The sequence below is a fragment of the Dermacentor albipictus genome, chromosome 8 (genome assembly GCF_038994185.2).
Source record: "Dermacentor albipictus isolate Rhodes 1998 colony chromosome 8, USDA_Dalb.pri_finalv2, whole genome shotgun sequence".
NCBI classification, from domain to species: Eukaryota; Metazoa; Arthropoda; class Arachnida; order Ixodida; family Ixodidae; genus Dermacentor; species Dermacentor albipictus.
In genome coordinates this window covers 135,757,434-135,773,341 of record NC_091828.1, presented here as the reverse complement: position 1 = coordinate 135,773,341, position 15,908 = coordinate 135,757,434, and the positions used below count along the sequence as shown (strand labels likewise).

Genomic DNA, 15,908 nt, shown 5'->3' with positions numbered 1-15,908 from the left:
AAGAACAGCCTCGCTCTGCCTCTGGTAACTTCCATCGAGGCTGTCTGACACCCGTGAATTTTTAGCATGAAATTGTGTTTTTGTGTGGCCGCTGAAGCAAGCCCACACAAATCCTTTATTAGCTTTTCATATGAGTGAACTCATATAATGCTGAAGCGATCATGCTGCAAGCTTTTAGTTAATTTTGTAGTCGCCAGGGTACCTGTGACATTTCAGCAATATTTGGCTGTGGCCACGGAGAGGTCACATTCAGCTTCTGTTTACTTGCTTAGCGGCCTTCAAGCCTCTAAGCAAGTAAATGGAAACAGAAGAAACAGAAATACAAATTCACTTATGGTAAATTTATGTTTGTGACCACTCAAGTGCAGCAAGTGTCTTGTAACTCTAGTACTTGTGACATCAGTTTGGTATTTTGTTGAAGCAAGTGTCTTGTAACTGCTTTTGTATCTGTGAACTGTCCAGTAATGTTCGTGTTTGCAACTGCTTAAGTGATCCTTGAGTAATTTTTTCAATGCCCAGTGTGTCTATAAAATATGTAGTACTTCTACTGTGTGCAACCGCTGAAGGAGGCCTGCAGAAAGTGGAGTAGCTTCCGTCATGACTAAGACACCTCTGAACTTTCCAGTAAATATTGTATTTATGGGCCCGCGACCGTTGAAGTGAGCCAGCCCACAATAGCCCTCCTACTAACTTCCTTTGTACCCCCCACCTTTGCATAGGGCTTTTGAAGTTCTTTTACTGGCCGAGGTGCATCTGCGAATTATTAGGTCAACTAAAATAGTCTTGTCACTACACACGAAAGTGTCGATGTTTGCTCTGGTTACCTTTGCCAGAACTTGTTATGGATGCACAGTGCATTTACTCTACACTCTTAAAACTGTTGCACCCTTTGGGGTGTAAATTTGTCCCGCAACAATAATCGTCATCTGCCTTGCTTGCGTTTCCTTTCCTGAAAACTCGGCGCTCGCTACTTTCCTGTCGAGAATGCTGCGTCACACTGATAACGCGCATGCCGTTAGTGACTGGGAAGTACCGGGCTCGCCGCGTTAGAGAAAGGAAACGCGGGCAAGACGGATGACGATTATTGTTGTGGGACAAGATAAGCCCCAAAGGGTGTAAATTTTTCTACGAGTGTAAGAACAGTTGCACCCTTTGAGGTGTAAATTTGCGACAGAACAATAATCGTCATCTGTCTTACTTGCCTTTCCTTTCTTAAAAACCCTGCGCTCATTACTTTCCTGTCGAGAATGCTCTGTCATGCTGATAATGCGCATGCCGTTCGTGACATGGAAGTACTGGGCTTGCAGCGTTAAAGAAAGGAAATGCAGGCAAGTCAGATGACGATGATTGTTCTGTGGAAAATATAAACCCCAAAGGGTGCAACTGTTTTTAGAGTGTAAATGGATGATCATACAGCAGCTGTTTGTATATATATGACCACTGAACTAGCCTCGAGTAATTTTGTTAATTGCCCAATGTAGTTGTGACATATTAATTTAGCATACCTCGTGTTTGTGTATGTAACTACTGAATATGGCCTAGGGAAAGGCTCTGGCAACTTAAAAGTGGCTAACATATCTAAACATTTCAGCAAATTTTTCATTGATGTGCTGTGCCTGCGTCCATGACAGTGAGCCCACAGCAAGCCTTGTGATAAGTTCCATAGTGGCCCCACTGCGAAGTGCATTTGTAAAGAGTTTGAATAATGTGCACGTTTACTAACCATGGTGCGGTATAAATAACTCCTAATAGCTGAACTTGTATGATGAAATTATCGAGTTTTATTTGCATTGATGGGTTTTACTAAAAACTGTTAGTGCATTTTAGAGTTCAACGAGTGATCTTCCTGCAACTGTTCTATTGATATATATGTTTTGAATTAATGCATTTTTATCAAGTTGTATGTAATGTATTTGCTTAGCGTAGCAGGGAACCATGTGCACAATGCTTAGTTGCACTGCAGCCTTCATTTAACGTGCTTTGAGATGCGGTGGGCTGCATTCCTGGCTTATCTCCTGGTACTTCAGCTTTTGCATGACAAAAATATTTGTTTGACTTATTGGATTCCTGGATTTTTTGTGTTGCTCTGGTATACACTGACGCCATGAATGCTTAACCAATTTTCTCTGCTTGCATATAACTTACTATTTATAGATGTGAATTTCAAGGCTGTATTATTTGTATCATTTTATACTATTCACTTTCTGTAATATGATTTCTTGCAGCATTCTATTGTTCATTTTTTTACCCTTATGCATTTCTGTTATACAATGTTCACTAATGTTCACCTTTATTTTCTCGTTTATCCATTATGTTTGTGTTCTCTTTATTGTGCACGGTGCCATTTCTGTAGGGGGTACAGACCTTGTCAAGCCGAATTTATTTGGCTTTTTGTCTGTACTCCTGTCATCTGTACATGTATAGATGCAAAATAAACTTGAATTGAAATTCACCGCTGGGATGGATCTTCAAGAGCCATGCAGTTCCTTTTCATCATTGCCTACAAGTCATCACAAAACCAGCTTACATTGTTAATGGTATGTAAACTGCAGCAGGCCTGCTGCACTGTAGGGCCCATTCTGAGGAAAGTCCCAATTATGGTAATTTGTAATCAATATGGACGCCCTGTGGATATCCTCAATCCCCAACCAAATGTCCCACAAACGTCCTTTGGACGATTGGTAAAATGTCCCAGAAGCGTCCTACATCCTCGCAAAAATGTCCTTGGGATGTACTCCGGGTTATGCAATAAGAATAATCCATATTTAAACATCTCTTGGACGTCCGAATATCCCATTATGAAGTTCGGGGGACGTTTCTATGAACGTCAATCCCAGGGACGTCCGAATGTCCCGTTTTCGATCTCTGCTGGGCATCTGTAGGACGCTGGTGCTCCAATGGGATTATCTTCAAAGGTCCTGCGGACGTCCGAAAATTTGATTTTGGTGTACGATGGACGTTCGTGGGATGTGCAATTCTCTTGCGTCGGACGATCCTATGGACATCCGTAGTACATCATCGGGACTTCTAGGGATGTCCGACGGACATCAAAATATCCTTTGTAGGACGTCCTTTGGACATTCACTGGAGATCTGTGGTCCAGTGGGAACCGCAGTACTCTGTTTACAACTGCCGAGGCACCGGCACGACCAAGCTTGGGTCGCTCCTGCCGCCAAGACTCGGGTGACCGTATCCGGCAACTTGAACCCAAGCAGAGCCACACAGCGTGAAGTGCTGAGCGACTCGCGCAAGCCAGAACACCTGCAGCCACCACGCAGTACGCCTCATATACAGCAAAATAAATAGCTCTAAAAGATGTGGAGAATTTGCAAAAATATGTAAGTCGGCTGCCCGGCAAGACTCTTTCTTGACCAAAAACTTCAGTCTACTGACTACCAATACTTTCTAGTGCGATCCTCCAGGAAGGAAGCGCGAGCACAAAACCACGGCCGGCCAGGAAATCTGGAGTCGCAGAGCAGGCAGCACTGCACGGCCGTTACAGCCTTTGACGCAGCAGTACCGCCGTCCCCACGCTTTTCTTCCTGGGCTGTTTTACATGTCTTGCACATTTGCCATCGTAAAACAGCGGTATGAGAACGTTTACCCGCAGGACGGTGGCGCACGTGGTTCAGAAGTTTCAAATCACACGCGGTCATAACAACAACACGTGCGCCACTACGCCGTCGACCATGGTCGACCGAAGTTTGATCAGTACCAGAGTTGCGCTTTCGACGCTACAGGTGGCGCGGCCGTCGCCGGGAAATAAAGCCCCTCAATCTCCCAAAGTAGCGCCATTCACTTCCCTCCTCCTCCGCTCGGCGCGGCCTCGACGGTGGCGCCGCCGGTGGTGGGCCTGCCGTAGCAGACCACGGCTAACACGCTACGGGAGGAAATCCGCGGAAAAGTTCGTTCGAGTCCTGCGGAGCAGTTTTTTCAATCTAGATCTTGCTTTGTCAGTCGGTAACTGGCCTTAAGAATGTCGTGTCGGATTTGCAGAAGAAATAGAGAAAAGCACCATTATTCAAGGCGCATTTAAGGCGTAAAGCGCGCGCACGTTGAAAGTTCGTGTTGCTGAAACACGACACAAGCACGCGGTGTGCTCAGACACGCGATTAATTACCAGAGTTTCAGGTTTTGACAGCGTGAAAGTATGTGCACGTGGTTTCGTAGGTTAATTTACGTACCTGCAGGATGCTTTTGTTCGGCCGGCGCGTGAGAGATTCCGACTGTCTGCGGTCAGCAATGCCTGGCAGCAGGGCCGTTTCTGTTCCGCGCCTTTTACAGATGTACGTAGCTCATGCACAGGTTGTGGTGGCCATGAGCAACGTTTTCACACATAGGCGGTATAGATAATTTGAACAATGTACCAGCATATGAAATCGTTATTTATTTATTATAGTGCAAATGGTTAGAATTTGATAGAAAAAAAAAAGAAGGAACTTGATGGGACAACTGGAAAGAGGTTCAGAAAATAATTATCTCCCTCCCCTCATTGGCACCAGCAACACTCTCGTTGAAGTGCTAATTTTATCTCTGTATACTACGTGCGTCTGTATTCCTTTGCGTTGTAAGTTTTCACAAGGAAGCAGTGTTGCGTTAACTGGAACAGTCAAGGCACACAAGACCGAAAAAAAGTTGATTCTTGGGTTTTACATCCCAACACCACGATCTCATAAGGCACGCCATAATGGGGGCTCCGGATTAATTTTTTTTCAGCTGGGGTTCTTTAACGCGCCCCCAATGCACTGGACACGGGCCCGTTTTGACACGGGCGTCAAAAGAAGAGGTTGGAGGAGCCGTGGCACTTACTTCACAAAGCCGCGCGTTCTTTGCCACTTGCTCGAAGTCAGCCCGCCCGATCTTGTGAATCCACACTTTTCTTCGTTTTGCGTTGCGCCCGGCGGATGGTAAAGCAAAAAGCGTTTTGCCGTCACTGGGTCTGTTGTGGCAACAGTAGGCGCAGCAGTACGGCATCGCAATTAAGCACTCGGCCCTAACACATTGTATAAAACTACCGCGCTCCTTCAAACCGCCTGCCGTACTTTCGTCGCGTAGGCCCAAGAATGGGGGTCGCAGCGCGCTGGAAAGAAAAGATATACAAAAGCGCGGCGCCTGCTCTGCGCCGGAAAGAAAAAAATATACAAAAGCGCGGGGCATGCTTTCACGTGACACAGATTGGCCAATTGGGGAGCGGAGGAGGCTGGGGCGACAGGAGGGGTGGAGGAAGCGCCTGGGTGAGCGGGGTGGCGGAAAGATCTAAGAATGGCGCTACTTTTGGAAAATTGAGGGGCTTTACCGGGAAACTCCACTTAGAAGCAGCTAGGCCTAACGTTGCCGCGGTGGTGGCTACGGCTGCCAGCGGATCTGCGTGCGAGTGCCGGTTAGAGGAGGCAAGATAAGCAAAATGGCGGCGGTGGTGGCTTTGATTAATGCCATTTCAGACCTGCAGCCAGGGCAATATACATTGACTATATGGAGTACGTGATGGTGCCGCGAAGCTGCGCGAATTATCGGGCATGTACGAAAAATCGGGCGTCTGGAAAATAGGTCGTTAACTCCTCTGGCAATACCTCGTGCCGATGACACGGCGTCAATGACGATTCGTTGCGATTCCTCTGCTACTGGAACCAGCACTAACACGACTTTCGTTCCCTTTCAATAAAATTACAGCTAATTTTCCCTGATTGAAGCTAAGCACAAGTTCCCCGAGTTTTCTCTGAGTATTTCCAGACTATTTAAATTCCCTGAGAATTCCCGGTTTTTCTGGTTGGCAGACACCCTGTAATTAGACGACTTGCTTCAATTCTTGCGCTTGAATTAATTCTCACTCTTTCAGTTATAAAGTTGGTCTAATTTTCATAACTTATCTAATTAACTCGCATTTTGAAGTGAATGTCGTCCTGGTAAACTCAATACGCGGGAAATCGCTTAACTGGTGCATCTTCCCTACCTTAAGGCATTATTAACACATCTTCTGGAACATCTTATAGATTTAGCGCGGGCAATGGAGCACACATGTACTGCAATGAGTACGACGTTTCCTCAAAAGGTCTTGTCGCCGAACCGCTAGTCCACGTCGCACATCGGATTGTTTGCGCCGGTCACACGTATATACGTTTCTTAAAAATTCGGCATAGCTCCCCCCCCCCCCAACACTATAGAAATTAAATTTATTAAACTTCAAAACCCGAATTTATCAGTGTGGCAGCCAACAGATGCAATGGCAAAATGTATTTGGGTATTTAGCAACGCCATTATGTTTCTTACCTTTGCTAAAGCCATCTGCAAAAGTCCCTCATTAAACATTTTCACCATAGAAAACTACAGTCACTCGGTTATGATGATCAATGTACGAGTCAACATAATTTAAAAAAATTTTGGGCTTTTACTTGCCAAAATCACGACTTAATTATGAGGCATGCCATAGTGGAGGGTTCCGGCTTAATTTTGACCACCTGGGGCTCTTTAACGTGCACCCAATGCACGTTACATGGACGTTTCCCCTGTTAAAATGCGGCCTCCGTGGCCGGGAGTCGATCTCGTGCTTAGCAGCTCAACGCCATAGCGACTAGGTTACCATGGCGCGTCGAGTCTACATAATTGATTTCGTTACTGCACAAAGTCGAAACAAATCGTCTCACTCCTTCATTGAGAAGCCAACTCGACTTCTCTCATTTGAACTTTCCAAGCTCCAAGGTCATGTATAAATATAGCTTTTATTGCTTCAAGAACAACAGGAGACTAGCAGGTGCACTCTATTAATAGAGCACACGAAATTGATTGTCATATGCGACACCACTGTTCAAGAATTACACAACAACATGCGTACAGTAGGCTAGTACATTTCAAGACATCAGCCAGCAAGGATGATTTACGTGATCTTCTTGGAAGAAAGGGCCACTGTTAAGGTTGCCAATGAAAAGCCTGCGAAATAAAGGAAGGCAAGAGAAACCAGCACAGCCACGCATGAAGTAACCAGGTAGCTGTCATCTAGATCAAACTGCTAGGCTAGACAGTTAGCAAAGTCTACGGCACATCAATTTTCATGCCATCTACAGAATATTTTAAAGCAGAGATAGAGTGTCTCCTGTACATGTGTGACAGTCACAATTTACATGCATCATTATAACAGCCAGTTTCACAGGAAAGCTTGGCTGTACAGAATGAACACAGACAAATTCATGATCCCAGTCATTGGCATATGGTTAAAGAGACATCTTGTGTCCCCATCCTCCTTGTAAGTAGACTGCATGTTACAAATTGAAGTTTTTCATACATAGCACAAATAACAAGGTATTATTTACTAACTTAAACGATCACTCAGAAGGAATGTGGTTAAAAAAACAGCACAGCTGTCGACACAATGTAATGGCCCCCACTGCAAAGACAATGTGGCAAAAATGTAATGGCCACCAGTGCTGCGATATCTGACCATACTTACAACTCTGCTGAGCAACAGTAATGCACTATAAACTCTACTGCACATCAGCCCATCACAGCTTATTATATGAAATGGCAGCGCTTGACAAAAGCAAAAAGAAAAGCATTATACAACAAAGTTATGCCAAGCAAACAATTATGCCTCATGAAATGGCTAAAACAAAAGAAACAAAATTAATTGAGAAACTCCATTTCTACTGCTATTAGAAAAAAGATTAAAGGTGTAGCGAAATGACTTGGTGCTGCCTACTTTGAGTAAAAGTGAATGCATACCAGACTAAATTAACAAAGCACAAAATAGGTTCACAAGTGACCACATTACACTTGATCTCTCCTAAACTTAACAAGCAAAGAACGTATACAGGGTGATCATTCTTAAGTTTACCGGAATTTTTAAAAATCACCTATGGCAGATAGCATAATTGTTGTGCTTTAGCTCGATTACTCGAAAAAGCGGAGATTACTAGCACGAGAAACCTAAGCCCATATTCAGATGATTAATAAAAATGCAAGATTAATTTAATTACTTTATGGCACATACTGCAACTTACGAATTGTAGCTGGTGAACTTGCAAGACAACCACTTGAAATGGATCGCTACAGCTACACCATTTTCGAGATATTATTTCCCAATGTGTTGGACAAAATATGGATGTTCCAGTTACTTTTGTGCTTCGATGCATAAAAAAGTGTTTTGTTAAAATTTAATTAGAACAACAGCGCATTTTTATGGTGAGTATGACGGTGCCCGTCTCCAAACTGGTGTTATTATGGAAAATAATTCCTAGTGGATATGCCTTGCAACCTCAGCAGCTACAATTAGTAAATTGCAATATGTGCCATAATGTAATTGATTGGGAACTTAATTGGTAAAATTTAAAAAATTATTCGGATATGTGTTTAGAATTATGGTGCAGTGATGTACACTTTTCTGATAATTCTGCTTAAGGACTAGAATTAGGTTACCTGCAACAGGCAATTTTTGAAAATTCAGGAAAACCTAAAATGATCACTCCATATAAAAGTGATCACAGAGTGTAACCAGTGCTTTTTGTGCATCCCTGAAAACAACAAGCGAAATGCACAGTGGTAAAAAAAAGGAAAAGCAGTTTGAACTTGGTGGACGGTAAAAACAAGGTTACAGCTCCACCACACCAGAGGAGATTACTTTTTCAAGACTAATTCGTTAAAGTAGTGGTTGCATTTGGCTTAAGCCTGGTGTCGCCACTGTAGAACCACTACCAAAAATGTGTCCTCTGTGTTCCACAAAAGAAAATACCATGCTGTAGTAAACAATGTCTCACTGAGTCTGTACAATGCAGTGGAAGCTACGGGTGCAATCAGCCAACCAGAAGCAAGAACCGCCTGCATGTCGCAGAGAAAAAATGACTTGCACACTGTACACAACTCAGTGATTCTTCCATGAAAGCATTCCATACAAAAGGATTAGTGGTAGGCATTGGACAATTCCTTCTGGTCTGACTTAGGATACACAGAGCAGAACACGACCGGACACAAATAAAATGGGTACAAAGTGCTGTGTGTGTCCAGTTTAAACTAGAAACGGCACTTCTAGTGTGTAGTTTATTTGTCTGTGCCCAGTTACATTCTTTATTGTACCATGAAAATAAGCTACACCAACTTGCCCCAAACCCCAACCTCCTGGATCACATCCCTGCTTGTTGGAACATGACCTGAAGCTTTATTTGCACTGCACAGATTTGGTAAGATAGAGTATATCCCTGGTGAAAGCAATGTAAGGAACATATACATATTTACAAAGCAGTGAAATATCACCACAGCACAAGGCACCAATAAATGTATTCTGCATGGGGAAGCAAACAACAGCATTTGCTGACTAGGTAGTCCCTTGAGCTCTGGCACAGGTAAGACAATGTGGATAATGGCTCTGTGCATAAAAAGTGTGCCCATGCATTGGCCCTTTGAATGGGATTTGAAGAACAGATTAAAGGCGCGCACACATGAATGGAAAAAAAAAACAGCCTTACTTTGAAGTACAGAACTACTTTGCGGTGTTTTTAGTTTCAGCACACAAGCATCTTCATAGTATCATCTTAATGACCCATCATGCTCAATTTTTGTGAGGCAGTGGAATGGCCAGAAGAGAAGCCTCCCTCTCAGAAAGCATGAGTGATGTGTATGCCATATCTCAGTGAAAAGATGCATAGCATTCGGTACACAAGCATTGGGTCCACCATCAACTTAACAAAGTTTCTAGCAGTTGTCAGTACAAAAGAAAAACAGGCACCTTGATGGCGATTTCTTGGAGGTATTACAAGCAAATGCTGAGTGCCTCACTCAAATATCGTCTGGATGTGACAAGAAAAAGCAGGGCTCTTAAATCAGTTCTGTGCCGCTCCACAGATGTTTTTTTTTTCACATGAATTGATATTATTGAGTGTGCTCCTTTCCCCCATTTTCCACATTTTTGTGCCAATAAAAACATACTAATTGCTTGCTCATCCAACACTTAATTATTGTTTGTACCATTCTAACTTCAATGTGAAACATATTGATAATAATTAATGAACAGTCAACAAAACACATAGTGGGGCTAGTTGGTGATGCATTTTTCTTTCTTATAATGGTGCATCATAGCTTTGGTTGCTTTCGCGCCATGAAGCCTTACATAACTATGTTTCTTAAGAAAGTAAGCCAGCACTACTTGTTTTGATGAGGACACAGGAAGACATGACAAGATGGACACTGACAGGACAGCACCCACCCTGTGATGTCTTTCTGTGTACTCGCCAAAAAAGTAGCACTGGATTACATTCTTAAGAAAAAAAAAAACTTAGCAGATTGCATGCGAAATTTAATCTATTAGAGGTAATGTGTCAGTAATGCATCAGTAAAGTTAAGAGCTATGTATTCAGGAATTGAAAGCATAGAAACTGGTCAGCACTTACCAAAGGAGAAAATAATATGTTTAGGATCCCTGAAGTACAGTTTCACTGTACAACTACCTTACAAAACATACTAAGTGGTAAGAACAGTTACACACGAATTCAGCTGCTGTCATACCCACATCGGATTGTGCAAAGTTGTTAGCTTAGCTGGTATTGTCCTAGCACGAAAAAGTCTCAAGAAGGCACTTTCACAAACGTGGGGACAGATGCCAGGCGTGACTGTCAGTGTCGGACACATGATCCCTAGGCACCTATAACAGAAGGTAATAGCAAAAACTCCTGCAGGCAGTGTCTTAGGATTCAGCATCAGGAGGCATCGAGTTATTGAGTGCGTCGCCCCACATGGCTGGAGGAGAATGCTCAGATGAAGAGCCATTGCCCAGCGTTGAGGATGCACCCTTCCACTGTGACATGCAATCTATGGCACCAAAATAAAAGGAAACGAAAAAAAATTTTTGTAAACTAAATAAACACGAATAGATAATGAAGCACAGCACAAGTGCAGGTGCACCAGAAATACATTAATGCATGCAGGTGTCTAGGTGCACATGCCTCTGTAACACACACGGTGAAGTGTTAGTTACTGTAAGAACAGCTAGTGACAAAAAAAAATCTCACATCAGTTTGAAGCATTTCATGATTTCAATTCACTACTTTTTGGTGTTCTAATATCTGTGCATAGCTTAATGATTCATGATAAATGACCAAGAAAAGACTTCAGAAACATTTATTTGCTCATATCATTATCTACAAGCTAGGGACTTATAAATACCCAATATTTTGAATACGTATCAAATAGCACTTGTATTCCATTTGACAATTCACTATTCAAACTTGTGGAATATTCGTTTCTGTTCAGAAATAAGGAATAACAACACTTGTAGGAGTGTCAGTGAAAAAGGACTGATCCAAGCAGGAACTATCCTTAATGATTCTTGATGACTTTGTTATCGACGGTTAGTATGTATGGCTATGATATTGTTCCGACAAGCGCAACGAGAATAACAGACACATCAGAGACTTTGTTAGATTTATTCATAACGAACACCATGCTTGAAAAAACTACGGCTGGCACCATAGCTTGTGATATCAGTGATCATTTACCCGTTTTTCTACTTTTAGACACAGTTTGCCGTAAAAAACCTAGACGTCAACGCGTTTATCAAGATATTTCAGATGCAAACTTGAAGCGATTTAAAGAATCCCTGCAGGATGTTACATGGGAGTGTATATATGAGATCAAAGATGCAGATAAGGCATATGACGAATTTCTTAATGTAGTAAAAAATGCTTATCACGCAAGTTTTCCCACAAAAACTGCTAAACGGACATACAAAATAAGAAAACCTTGGGTGAGCAAGGATATATACGATAAAATTAAAACCAAAGAACAACTTTACGCTACCTTCCTCAAAACCAAGGAAATAAATGTATTTGCTGAATTTAAGCGGCTTAGAAACAACGTTGTGAAGTTGCTCCGGAAAGCGAGGACGGCGTATTACTCTAATCTATTTTCACATGACACTAAGCGTACCGACCTAACCTGGAAAAAAATAAACACCGTGCTCGGGCGTAACCAAGATTCCACCGAAATTGACTCAATATGTTACGGTAACGATTATGTTTCTGGTTCTGCTTTAGCCAATCTGTTCAACAATTTTTTCATAAACCAATTCACACGTAATGCAGTACAACAACACAAAAGTATACACAGACCTTGCACAACCCCAAACACCATATTTTTTTGCCCAACAGACGCTCAAGAGGTAGCTTCTGCAATAACAAACCTTAAAAACAGTAGCGTTTGCGACGTAGACAACCTACAATTAGGACCACTAAAGTATGCAGTGCATGAGATAGCGCGTCCATTAACGCACATTTTTAATCTTATCCTCTCCACTGGTGTATTTCCAAAAAACATGCAGATTGCAAAAGTAACTTTAATTTTTAAGGGCGGTGACAGAAATGTGTTGAAGAACTATAGACCTATATCGATTTTACCAGTTTTTTCCAAAGCGATAGAAAAGCTCTTGTATATAAGATTGTCTAACTATTTTTCTAAGCAGTCATTACTACACAATTTTCAGCATGGATTTCGTCAGCATTGTTCGACGGAAACCGCGCTGCTAAAGCAAAAGGAAATAATCTTAAAAAACTTTTCAGACCATAATTTAACACTGGCAGTATATGTAGATTTATCGAAAGCCTTTGATTCATTACAGCATGAACTACTACTTGATAAATTGCAGTCACACGGTGTACACGGCATTGCGTATGACCTCCTAGCTTCTTATTTAGGGCATCGTAAGCAGTATGTATCAATAGGAACATCTTCTTCAGATATTAAATGCATAAAAATGGGAGTACCTCAGGGCAGCATATTGGGGCCACTTTTATTTTGTGTTTACATTAACGACCTACACTCCTTTACCTCAAATCCACATGTAACATCAATTTGCTATGCTGATGACGCTACATTATTAATCACCGGTAAAACAACTGACGAAATACAAAAGATATCTGATGAAACAATGCCGGTGTTACTGGAATGGACAAAGTGCAACTCCTTACTTATTAATACCGCAAAAACAAAAGCAATACTCTTCAGACCAAAAAATAAGGTTGTAAATTTGCCGCTGATTACACTTGGCCACAATGTGATTGAAATAGTAGAATGCATGAAAGTGCTGGGCGTATATTTTTCAAGTACTTTAACTTGGGATGACCATATCCGCGAAACTCATAAAAAATTGTGCAAAACTGCGGGTATGCTAAACAAATGTAGACATATCATTCCTCAACGTATAAAGCTACTACTATATAATTCGTTAGCCCTTTCTCAGTTATCCTACGCCCACCTAGTATGGGGCACAACAACAACAACGAATCTAAACAGACTGTTCCTAATTCAAAAGAAGTTTATGCGAATAATTGCAAACGTCCCATATGATTCTCACACGCAGCAACTCTTTAAACAGTTTAAGGTTATAAATATCCATGATTTTTATAATTATCGTTTACTCCAGACATACTGTTCGGCCACAAAAAAGAACAACTCTTTTTACAGCGAGATTTCAGAATTAAGAGAAAATATTGCCGTATACCCTCCGCGTCACCATAATATTTGGCACATACCTACACCTCAAAACAACTATGCGAAACAATCGATCGCTTTTACTCTCCCAGCTCTGCTCAATAATTTTGCCAACAAATCTGTAGATGTGTCACAGTTGTCAAAAAAAACAATGCGAGATCAGTTCCTGTGAACTATGATGCATTTATGTTTTCGTATATTTTGCTCATTAATGTGAAGTTTCCTTTTGTATTTTGCAAAATGCTTATATTCCATTGTTATGTTCCATTGTGCAATCATTGTCCGTGCATATGTATGAAAGCAGTCATTTGTACGAAAATTGTTTCATAACTACTGCTGCTGCTGCTGTGTAATGGGGCAGCCACCTCGTCAAGGTACTAATCTCAGTAGCTTTTTGTGGCTGCTCCTTCCTTGTGTATTTGTTTCAAGGAGAATAAAATTCAATTCAATTCAATTCAATTCAATTCTGCTGCAAGACAGCTGCAGATGCTGTGGAGAGGCTCCCCCAAAGAACAGATAGAGAACCCAACTTCTGTAAAATCCTTTCCAGTCATTCTGTAATAGTGCCTCCCATTTAGGTAGCCTATGAATTTGTTGTCTAAATTTAGGCAAAGCAATTTTTTTTTTACTTGGCCAATCTCACCCTGGTTGCACCTCTTTAAACAGCACGCAGTGCTGTAGTATTACACTTGACTCCTTCAATGAAAACAACACTATGTGCATCTGGTGACATGCTGTCCCCTTGTTCCATACTGTCATTGTCACAGTACACCAGATAACTGAAGGGAGCTGTAGAAGGCCCTCAGCTGACTGCATGTCCAGTCGTGAATGACATTATGTGCCCTAATCAAATAATGCAAATATGTTTTTTTACCACATGGGCTCCCATTCAAACTTTATATTTCACATTGTGTAGAAATGAGAAAATATCCAGTATTTTATTCCATATTCAATGGTCTCTTTTTCTAAATGTTCATAATCGATTAATAAATTTCACTATTCGAACAGCTTTTCCACATAAGTTATTATTTCTGCAGGAAGTGATCTGAAGACGAAACTTTTGTAATTTCTAATAAAACGTCTTGGGCAAGTTAGTTCGATTTAGAAGATAGAAAGCATGTTTAATGAGAAATCCTTGCAGGCCATCAACAAAAAATTTCAACCAAACTAAAGTCAGTTTAGCAAACGTTAAAAGAACTGCTGTTAAACTATGTGAAGAATGGGGTTGCGTAAAACTGGCCAAGCAAATCTTGAATCACTAACGGGACACTCCAGCTGCATTTTTTAGTGCGAAAACACACGCAATAGAGAACCCATTTCAGTCTATTATAAGCGAGAAAGGGACGTGGCAATATCAGGTCAGTAGTTTTCTTCTAACAGCTCTTAATGCACTTAAGGTTAAGGACCCGTACCTCACTAAGAATTCTGACCAAGTTGTTCAGTTTTTTCGGGGTTGTAACAGTGTGGGCTACGAATTTTCAGTGGACATAGAGGACCCATTGTGTTCCTCGCTCTAGACTGTTTACTGCCGTGTTTGAATGCATTACTAACTATGATGAGGCTGCATTGGTGAGCAAAGTTGAAATGACACAAGTTTTTTTATTCACCCCTAAGACAAGAACCATACATCTGCGCACCTCCACCACCCAGATCCTATTGCATCGGTCACCCTCTTCAAGTTTTGCGTCCACGAGCCTGTACTACTACCTTCATGAACTCATTTTTCTCACGAACAGCAACTGACTGGAACGGCCTTCCCCACCATGTCGCTGCCATAACCTGTCCATCCACATTTTCGACTTCTGTGAATGCCTGCATATTGTAAACCCCACCCCTTATGTAACACCCCGAAAGGGGTCTTTAAGGAAAATAAAGTGATGTGATGTGATGATGTTTCTGTCCTTATTGTAATTTTATTTGAACACCTTTATTTATTTATTTATTTATTCATTTCCCTCAGGGCTTAGAAGAAGCATTATAGAGGGGAGGGGCTTTAGTATATCAGTACATATAAAATAAATACAAGAAGTGAAGAACATAGTTATATCACAAAGAAAATACAGCAACTACAGGTAAATGAGCACAAAAGTAACATAGCAAATATGAACACTTAAATATCAAGTAACAGGTATAGAAAAACGAAAACATGGAATAATAGCAATGAAAGAAAACGATAGCAATAGGTGACAACACGGTAATGACGCAGTTTTGAAGTAGGTTTATAATTCGTTTGTTAGTGCTCTGCGAAAACGAACTGTATCTGTGATAGCGACTAGTGATGCAGGCAGGCGGTTCCACTCAAGACATGTTCTCGGCAAGAATGAATATGAGTAGGTGACTGTGCGCTGCGCAGGTAATGAACTTTGAAGCGATGATCGACATGTGCGGAGATATAAGATGCTGGGGTAATGTACTGGGACTTGAGCTCACGGTTATGATAGTAG

The 15,908-nt window shown here is 41.6% G+C and overlaps 1 protein-coding gene across 8 annotated transcripts in view; it reads right to left on the bottom strand.

The window, feature by feature from the left end:
* Positions 1–6,697: 6,697 nt before the first annotated feature.
* The window catches only part of LOC139049193 (sodium-independent sulfate anion transporter-like), a 492,963-nt gene continuing 483,752 nt past the window's right edge, over positions 6,698–15,908 (bottom strand). For 6 of the 8 annotated variants that reach the window (XM_070524550.1, XM_070524548.1, XM_070524554.1 and 3 more), the window contains exon 20: positions 10,651–10,788. Coding sequence is in view for 2 of the 8 variants with exons in the window: in XM_070524549.1 (XP_070380650.1) it covers positions 10,664–10,788 (125 nt within the window). In the remaining 6 variants the exon portion in view is untranslated. Of the gene's footprint in view, positions 10,789–15,908 lie in introns of all 8 variants that reach the window. The other 2 variants (XM_070524556.1, XM_070524549.1) reach the window with 2 other exon arrangements.